The sequence below is a fragment of the Bombyx mori genome, chromosome 17 (assembly GCF_030269925.1).
Source record: "Bombyx mori chromosome 17, ASM3026992v2".
NCBI lineage: Eukaryota > Metazoa > Arthropoda > Insecta > Lepidoptera > Bombycidae > Bombyx > Bombyx mori.
Genome location: NC_085123.1, coordinates 7,970,147 through 7,980,396, shown reverse-complemented (window position 1 = coordinate 7,980,396; position 10,250 = coordinate 7,970,147). Strand labels below are relative to the sequence as shown.

The 10,250-nt window shown below is 33.9% G+C and overlaps 1 protein-coding gene across 3 annotated transcripts; it reads left to right on the top strand.

Annotated features, from left to right (window-relative positions):
• The first annotated feature begins 7 nt into the window (after positions 1-7).
• Positions 8-7,730, top strand: LOC101746291 (uncharacterized). 3 transcript variants are annotated; one of them, XM_021348535.3, is made up of 12 exons: positions 8-435; positions 514-867; positions 950-1,122; positions 1,209-1,799; positions 1,880-2,048; positions 2,392-2,555; positions 2,669-2,822; positions 3,325-3,476; positions 3,575-3,631; positions 4,860-4,944; positions 7,040-7,155; positions 7,481-7,730. In XM_021348535.3, the coding sequence occupies exons 1-12, from the start codon at positions 282-284 to the stop codon at positions 7,652-7,654; spliced, it is 2,343 nt and encodes a 780-aa protein (XP_021204210.1). In that variant the 5' UTR covers positions 8-281; the 3' UTR covers positions 7,655-7,730. The 3 variants fall into 3 exon arrangements, with proteins under 3 accessions (XP_021204210.1, XP_062529332.1, XP_062529331.1); XM_062673347.1 differs by having other exon boundaries at positions 105-435; positions 502-867; XM_062673348.1 differs by lacking the exon at positions 3,575-3,631 and having other exon boundaries at positions 102-435; positions 502-867.
• Positions 7,731-10,250: the final 2,520 nt, after the last annotated feature.

Below are 10,250 nucleotides of genomic sequence, written 5' to 3'. Positions count from 1 at the left end.
TAATGACGCTAAAACGTAGTGATTGTGTATTGTCTTTGAATGCATTCACAGAATAAGGTTTACTTACTATTCTTCTAACGAACGATCTACGTTTCCACCTTATTTTACCTTATTTTTGGTTTTGTTAAGGAAAAACAAGACTTTGTTTCGACTACCTTTCCTAATTTAGGATAGTTGTTGAAATTTTATAAGGTCACCAAGAGCTTACTAGTTTAAAATAGGCTAATGCTTACAAACCATAGCTCTGGCTAATATTCTTTACATTTGAGACGTTGACATCAATGTCATTGAAATTTAATAATAATGGTCTCAATATTTTCCTTACTATGGGAACTTGGATTTTAACAGTGTTATTGATTTGTATTCTCATAAGTACTATTAGCTGTGATTCAAATTTAACAGAATACAACTTGTATCCTGCATGTCCCGTTGCATGTAAGTACCAGTAAATACTCCACTTAACTGCGAGTCACTATAATGTTCGTGATGTTTTACCTTCAGTCGTGTTTGCAGTCAAAAGGATCAAAAGAGCTCCAATTGAATACACAAGATGGCGTGTGAATTCGGAAACATCCTCCGAGTTTATAGTTAAAATTTTTGACGATGATATTTCTACGTCGAAGGCGAAAGAAGTCATAGCTGTTAATATAGAACCGATTACAAAAGGAAAAGAAAAAATAATTATAGGCGGAGCAATGGTATCCCAAAAAACAAGCTCGAATCCTTTTATGATGTCATCAAAAGACTACACTCGTTTTGTACTACCGACCACTATTCCGATTGAACATATTAATGATGATCTTTACCTTGCGCCCGTCCGTCCAAAGCAGCTAACGGAAAAAAACTTTCCTCCAAAACAATTACAAGGTTGGAAATAACAATATTTTGCTATTTATGGAATTCAATTTCGTGTTGGTATTATATTTGTAAAAGTTATTTTTTCTTTAAGCTAATTATGGTCAAAGGAAAAATTTGAATCGCGATGACAGTCCCCCTGCTGGCCCTCAATTTCTATCACGTACACCTGGTGTATTATCACAGCAATATGCCGCGGTGACATCTGTCGCCTTCGCAACTCGTTCAACCATCTCACCAGTCTTACCACCATCTATGGACTTCCATGTAATTATTTATAATCATGTTTTGAAAATTGTTAATTACCTTTTAAATTTTAATAGTTTAAAAAAGGTTTTTTTAACATTTTTAAGGATATTCATAGAACAACTCGTGGTCCCACTCGGACCATACCGCTTCCGAAAATAATTGTCCCGACCAGAACTACAACTGGGAATGAAAATGACCTATTTGCTGACGATCAGACTACAGAGACGGGAAGAAGATACGAAGAGCAAAATATTCCGCAGCGGTCAACTTCGAATCAATATGAATTTATTGATGCAGAAGAATCGATATTTCATGCAACAAAAAATACACCAGAATCAATAAAAGACGAGGAAGAAAACAAAAACTCTGGAGCTAACGCCGAACATGACTCTAACTACGTGACTAAATTACGTGATCCTGATTACGATGATAAACCTACTAGAACTAGGAAATACGATGATATAATGTATAATTACGATGATATTCAAAATTCCATCAGCCCCATTGATAAAGAATACCAGACTAAGCCAGACATTTATATGAACTCTGATTCTGATTTATCTATCAATAAGAATGACAATTTGTTAGAAAACAGTCTCTCTGCTCGAAAATATTCGGATAGGGAGCATAATAAAGTATGTAATTTGATCAAATTAAGGAATCAAAGTTTCGATTCGCCACGGACGCTTCCTGAAGTAATCTTCGTTTTAAAATTCTAATCATAAATAGTTTGTCTGGTATACAGTGTAAAGATTTATGTTTAAATATGTTTTAGATAGTTTCTCAGTTAAAAACCTGGGCAGAGACGAGTCCCCTTGTCAAACTCATTGATATCACCAGCGGGAACTTAACGGCAATGGAAAATAAAATATTTTTGGTGATGGTTGATGACCCTAGCAGCGGTCAAATTGTATCTGCAAAAAAGATTGTTCTAATTATTGCGGGTGTGTATTTTGAGATCTTCGATTTCTTTTGATTTGCAATGAAAGTTTACTTGCTTAATGAGAAATTTTTTTATTGCTTAGATGGGTGAATGAGCTCACAGCCCAGCTGGTGTTAAGTGGTTACCGGAGCCCATAGATATCTACAACGTAAACGCCGCCACCTTGAGACATGAGTTCTAAGGTCTCGGTATAGTTACAACGGCTGCCCTACCCTTCAAACCGAAACAGATTACTGCTTCACAGCTGAAATGGGTATGGTGGTGGTACCTACCCGTATGAACTTACAAGAGGTCCTATCACCAGTAATTACATAAATTATAATTTTGTGGATTAAATTAAACAGGCATACAAGGCAGAGATCATCACGCGGTCTCGACGGCTTTGTACGTGCTCTATCAATTAATAGAGCGAACTGAAGCTCATTCGGATCTCTTGTCCAGATTTCGTTTCTGGATAATACCAGTTTTCAATCCTGACGGCTACGACTATTCAATGACTTTTCCACATGTGAGTTAAGTGAAGAGTTTTTATTACTTAATTATTTTAATGATGAGTTACAATTGTTATTGTTCATATAATTCCTAATTATTATTTTAATGTATTTTGTTTTCATTGTTCAGAGAAGGGAGTGGACTAAAAATTTAAAACAAACTTGGAATACGTGTATAGGACGAGAGTCTTGCTATGCCTGTGAAAGTTACGGATTGAGATGCACGGTCCAATCTTGTTATGGTGTAAACCTCGATAGAAACTTTGAATATCAATGGATACCGGGTTAGTTGACAGATTGTGTATTTAGATGAAATAAATTTTCAAGACTTAAACTGGAATGAAATATTATAAACTAGCTGACCCGGCAGACTTCGTAGTGCCTCAATCGATAAATAAAAGACACATCAAGGGGACACATCAAAGGAAAAACAAAATTGTTTGTTTTTATATAATTCCAAGCTTTTTTATATTTTCTCACCTTTTAAACCTTCCCTGGACTTCCACGAATAATTCAAGACCAAAATTATCCAAATCGGTCCAGCCGTTCTCGAGTTTTAGCGAGATTAACGAACACCAATTCATTTTTATATATATAGATAGAAGATTACAATATTCACATTATTGTGTTTCAATTTGAGAATCCGTAATAAAGCAATGTAAGATCAAGTATTCCTAAGACTAAGGTCCCGATAAGCTTTTGTCATGAAATATAAACATTACACATATGTATTGAAATTAAATCATTGAGATGAAATATGTACAACTAAATAAATGTTTCTATTAGCTGAGGAACTTCGCTCGGAACATCCATGCGGTAAGCTGTATGCTGGATTCAGGCAACTGAGTGAAGCCGAGACTCGAGCGCTAACACATTATTTACATCAACAAACAACGCAACTATTTACATTCATTGCGTTCAAAGAAGGGGAAGTTCTAGTAAGTATAACAATAAAATGTTATTATGTTCCGTTTGTGATAAGTTAATGTTTATTTCCTCTTATCAAATTAATGTCTTTTAAAACATATTTTTTCAGGGTGTGATGTATCCGTATTCTCATACTAGAAAGAAACGGACATTCGATCACATTTACGTTAGTTTATTATTTATTTTTATCTATATCTATACTAATCTATACTAATATTATAAAGAGGAAAGATTTGTTTGTTTGTTTGTTTCGAATAGGCTCCGAAACTACTGGACCGATTTGAAAAATTATTTTTCCATTAGAAGCCGACATTGTCCCTGATGAACATAGGCTACTTTTTTTTATATATTTTTTTGGTGTCATGTGTGTTTTAATGTTTCCGAAGCGAAGCGAGGGCGGGTCGCTAGTTTTATGATAAAATTAATACTTTATTCAATCAAACGAATGGTTTCGTTCATATCTAAGCGTCGCGATGCCAATATCATTAGCAATGTAAATCAATTACTAATAGAACACCAACAGTGGGCAATCCTGAATACGTATCTGATACATACATCCGCTCTCCTCGAACTCTTCGAAGAGTGCAACCTAACTCATAGACACAACTCACTGAGTTTCTTCCGGATCTCCTCCATGGGTCGGATCTTCTCAATGGGCCGAATATTCTCAATTGGTAGCTATTGCGATTCGACGATAGACACAGCGAAGCACTGCTCGTGCTAGGACCAGTGTTGGTTGTTATTCTCTGGTTGAGCCTGTAAGCTCTCCTATATGTCTTGTTTTGTCGTGCGCACATAACTTATGTTGCAAACCAGATTTTGTTTCTTTTTATTTGTGTTTTTTATGTATCTTTAGCTTGTGATGTGTAGTATTGTGAGCCTAATTAAATAAATAAAATAAATAAAAAATACTGACCCGGGCGTAGCTGGTATAGCCCCTTAGGCTATCAGTGATTAGATAGGAGATAAAAGGTACATATGAATTTCAGAGAAACTGAAAACCGTAATGAAAAATTGTAAATCAGATCAGAACATCAGGATGTAAGGATAAAAAGCGAAATTCAGAGATGATTTTTGCGGCGTCACTGAATTTAAAAATGTGAACTACCTTTCTATGTATTGAAATAAAGAAATGTACTATGTACAAGTATTACAGAGAAGTAGCAGCTCGGCTTACATTACAACGAATGGCTGTAACTATTAACAGCAAAGTCTGTCTTCAATGACCATATATTTAAACTATAAGGGTACAATAATGCTAATCCGAAACTGGCAGTTGATCAACATCATTTATTTATTCACTGTTTACATAGGTTGAACTAAACAGGTGGTTATTGAAATATGAAAATGCAAAAATTTGATAGGAAGTATAATTTTACACTAATATTACTTAGAGACAGCGGGCATCACGTGCTGCAGCGGCCGCCTCCAGTATAAGCGGCCGACCATATCTCGCAGGACAAACTTCTGAGTTTCTACGTTTGTATACTTTAATTATTATTTACTAAATTATAACTAGTGGTCCCCCGGTAGTCGAAATTCGACTATAATTAACCGAAATTATAAGTTTAAACATTATTATGGTTCTATTTTCAAAGACTATAATATTATACTTCTATAATCACAGATTTCGCCAAGACTACACTATCGACAAATAATAATAGACAAACAATATTAATATCTATTCTCAATTTCACCACAGACTTTAAACAATAACAAAAGTTTGACAATAAACGAAGGGTAGGTATTTATATATGTGTGCTGTGTCAAATACATGGTAGTGTGTGTAACGTTTTTTTTTATTGATTTAAAGTATCTTTTACGCATAATTTAAAAAAATATATTAGCATTCTGCACTCCTTCTCTATGTTCTCTATAAGTGTGGAAAATTTCACACTCCTCCGTCCGCGCAATTTTCGTAAAAAGGGGTACAAAGTTTTTGCTTCACTTATTAATACATATATAGATTATAGTATAACAGTAATACAGTACCATGCCGGTATAGAACAGATGTTGTTGATGTGTGGCTGAACTCACAGCCTACGTGGGAATAAGGGATTAAATGGTTATTGGAACCGGCAACCAAAATGACGGCAACGCTACCACCCACCTTGACACTTAAGGTCGATGTTTCAATAGTATTGCAAAGTGGCTGTCTCCCATCCTTCAAATCGGAACGCATTGCATCGCGACAGTAATGGGTTTTTTTTATTTTTTTATTGCCTAGGTGTGTAGACGACCTCACAGCCCACCTGGTGTTAAGTGGTTACTGGAACCCATAGATATCTACAATGTAAATGAGCCACACACCTTGAGATATAAGTTCTAAGGTCTCAGTATAGTTACAACGGCTGCCCCACCCTTCAAACCGAAACGCATTACTGCTTCACGGCAGAAATAGGCGGGGCGGTGGTACCTACCCGTGCGGACTCACAAGAGGTCCTACCACCAGTAACAAATCAATAATAACGTTAGATTGTGATTTATGATTTGAAAAATGTATAGAATGTAATGTATAGGATGGTGGACCCGTCCGTGCGCTATAATATCAGTGAATACCGAAAATATGCGCTGTTTCTGTGGGACAGCTATTTATTAGGGTTTTCAAATTTCAATGTAAATTCAATACAGATAAAATTATGTTTATCTTATTCATTGAAAATAATTCGTGTGAAATCGCAAAACCTAATTTAAAAATCATTACAATTTTTATTTCAATGTGTAACGAATACTAGTTCATATCATATTTATGTCATGTACATCATCAATATGGCCACTTCATTCATTCATTCATTCTGTAACTATGAAAATACTAACAATTTTACCTAAACACACGTTTGATAAAGTTTATCTTATTCATTAAAACTAATTCGTGTGAAATCGCAAAACCTAATTTAAAAATCATTACAATTTTGATTATTTCAATGTGTAACGAATACTAGTTCATATCATATTTATGTCATGTACATCATCAATATGGCCACTTCATTCATTCATTCATTCTTCAACTATGAAAATACTAACAATTTTACCTAAACACACGTTTGATAAAGTTTATCTTATTCATTAAAACTAATTCGTGTGAAATCGTAAAACCTAATTTAAAAATCATTACAATTTTTATTTCAATGTGTAACGAATACTAGTTCATATCATATTTATGTCATGTACATCATCAATATGGCCACTTCATTCATTCATTCATTCTGTAACTATGAAAATACTAACAATTTTACCTAAACACACGTTTGATAAAGTTTATCTTATTCATTAAAACTAATTCGTGTGAAATCGTAAAACCTAATTTAAAAATCATTACAATTTTGATTATTTCAATGTGTAACGAATACTAGTTCATATCATATCTGTCATGTTCATCATCAATGTAGCCACTTAATTCATCGATTCTACAGCTATGAAAATATCATATTATTTATTACAACATATTACATCATATACTTAAATTTTGGTTCTTGACACCCCGTGAATACCAACAATTTTACCTAAAGACATGTTTGATAAATAAGCGCTTGTATAAAACTGCAACATTTTGATAGAGCTTATTTATGTGCAGCTCTATATGCGGGCGGTATAGAAGACTGGGTGGATGGTCACCTCGGTATTGATAATACATACACAATTATGATGTTTCGACCAAATGATGCCTACAATTCTAAACTTGCGACTGAGGTCAGTACATGCTTAATCGTAACTAATTTAAATTTTATTCTATCATTTATAGAATCACAACATCAATATGGATTTTCTGCCATCTTTGCTTTTCTAGGAAGTTAGAATATCTGTTTATATAATAGCATTTAAAGAACTCCTACCACCTGTAGCTCAAACTTTGAAATTAAATTAAACAAGCAAATTCAATGATACGTATAATGAAACAGAGCTTGGTGTTGGATAGATACTTTATCTATAGATGCATATTAAAATAATTACTCCAATATCTTCCAAATATTCTAGAAATAATAATGAAATGAGATACATTATTCTGATGTTACAGCGCGTAGTACACGAAGCTTACGCAGCCATGGATACGTTACTATTAGAAAGCGTAGAACCTTTGGGACTAAGAGTGGCAACTGTTATGGAAGAAAATTCAAAAAAAACAGAGCATTTGTCTTACGTGTTATTTTGTATTTCTTTATTTAGCAGTTTTTTTTATTTACTGATTTAAAATATGTTGTATGTTGAACTATTTAAATAAAAGCATTTGCAAGTTTTATTTTCCAATAAATCCATTTCACATCGAATTGTATTATTGTATACATGTTATCAAATCATATTAACTTCGAATTCTGTTAAAATACTAGCGACGGCTCTACTATTAACATTGTTTTAAAATCATATATCTTTAAACGAGCCATTTTTCGTATATATATAATCTGAATCTCGGAAACGGCTGCAACGATTTTCATAAAATTTAGTATACAGAGGGTTTCGGGGGCAATAGATCGATCTAGCTACGATTTATTTTCAGAAAATGTTGTTTTATTCGTGTTTTCAATAATCAACTTTATCGATAATCAACTTAAACATAAACTTTTTTTTTATTATTGACAGAAATTATCAAATAATGCAAATAATATAATATATACTGAGACAAAGGAAAAAAAAATTTCTATTGCAAATAACATTTATTACTTTTACAGTGTGTTAGTTTAATACGTAAATATAAAACAATTTAAAGTATAGAACGCTTATTCGTAGTGGTCTCCATTGGCTGCAATACAGTCCTTTAAACGTTGAGGCCAGTTATCAATAGAAGCACGGACTCTTTCCATGGGAAAATTTTTCACTGCCAATCGTACGGATTGTTTTAGGGACTCCGAATTATCATGGCGTTTAGAGCAAGTCGTACTCTCTAAAACTGGCTATAAATCATAATCCAGCGGATTAAGATCGGGACTAGACGACGGCCAGTCTTCAGCTCTGAAGAAGTCCGAAACGTTCGTTTCCAACCAAGACTGCGTAGACCGAGCTTTATGACCTGGCGCCGAGTCTTGCTGGAAGGACCATTCTTGATTATTGAACATGGTTTTGTTAAGGGGCTTCACTAACTTCTCAAGAATGGTATCCTGATACACTTGTGCCGATGTTTTGATACCTTTTTCACAAAAGTATGGCTTAGTCACTCCTTCATAACTAATACCCCACCAAACCATCACTGAAGTCGGATAGTGCCCACGTTGCACTCTGTCGACTAATTGGGAAGCTTCCTTAGAGCTTTGAGCATAAATACGGTCATTTTGTTTGTTAAAATGTTTCTCAATTGTAAAAATTTTCTCATCCGTAAACAATTTTTTTCTATGACCTCCCTTTGCGTACCGCTTCAGTAGTTGTTTCGATTTTACCACCCTATTCTCTTTTAAATTATCAGTTAAGAAATGACCAGTACGTCTCTTATAGGCTGCAAGTCCTAAGTCATTTTTTAAAATACGCGACATGGTTCTAGTTGCTATCTTCATCTCCCGAGATAAAATCTTTTGCTTTCGGACAGGATTTCTTCGAATTCTTTCCCTTACTGCTTTGACCACCTTTTTGTACGAACACTACGTGGACGGCCAGATCTTTTTCTCTCACAAACAGAGGGGGTCTCATTACACCTATTAATAGCTCGGTACACAAACATTTTACTAATACCAAGCGTATGGAGAGTTTTAAGAATTGCATTTGGCTCCATATCTACTTTGTGTAATGCAATCACAGCGATTCGGTTCTCTTTATCACCCCACTCCATTTTAATATCGCAAAATATTGTACAATATGTTGGCGCCAAAATGAAAAAACTCAGTGAGCAATCATATAAAAATGACAGATTCCAAATTCAAATGTAATATTTTGTTTATTTTTAATTGTAACAGTATTTATGGCCAGACTAAGTAATATCAATATGTAATTCGTATTTAAATATAATTTCTAAAAAACACAATTTATAAAAATAAATAAAAAATACCGATCAAAGCGCGGTCATCCTCTCGTACCGTAGTAATATTATACGACCACAGTGCTATAAACTATTTTAAACAGCGTGGATTGGCAGTAACAGTATGCTCTGCCTACTCGTGGTATCCGGAACGACTATCTTATACTAAAGTAACTACATACTATTTTAATTACTTTTTCTGATGCGTCCCTTAAGATATGAAGACGAATCATTAATTACATTATCATTAATATTGAAATACTCTTCAAACAGTATGAAGCACGTGATTACCTCGCTGCAAAGTTAAACAGGACAGCAACATATGGTGCCGGGTCACAACATCCTTGTAACAATGAATTAAACCGATAACAAGCATTTATTCAGAAGTAAATAAACATGATCCCGGTATATGTATGTTACATACTCTTATCATTTTCAAGTTCATAAACGTGATAATTTTCATATCAAATTTTTTTTATAATAATCACGATAATTCATATAGGTAGGTATAATTAATTTGCGTTTGCTATTTTAATTTCAAATAATTCTCTAAGTTTCAAATAATTATCACAAGTCGCGTGTTTGATATGATTTATCGGGAATTTTGGCACACTTGGATCGTATCGTACGTATCATACACGTATGGTTACCTAATTAATAGTTAATATATACATTATTCATAGTGATAAAATTTGAATTGGTTACCCTTTTTAGAGAAGCTATTTTTTTCATAAATGCACACGGTTTCAGGGAAGCCCACTCTTCAGTCACCGCCAAAAGGCTTCGCTTAAATTTTATTGAAGCTTTAAAAAACAAACGTGTCGAACACGTTTTTTTTTATCATTGC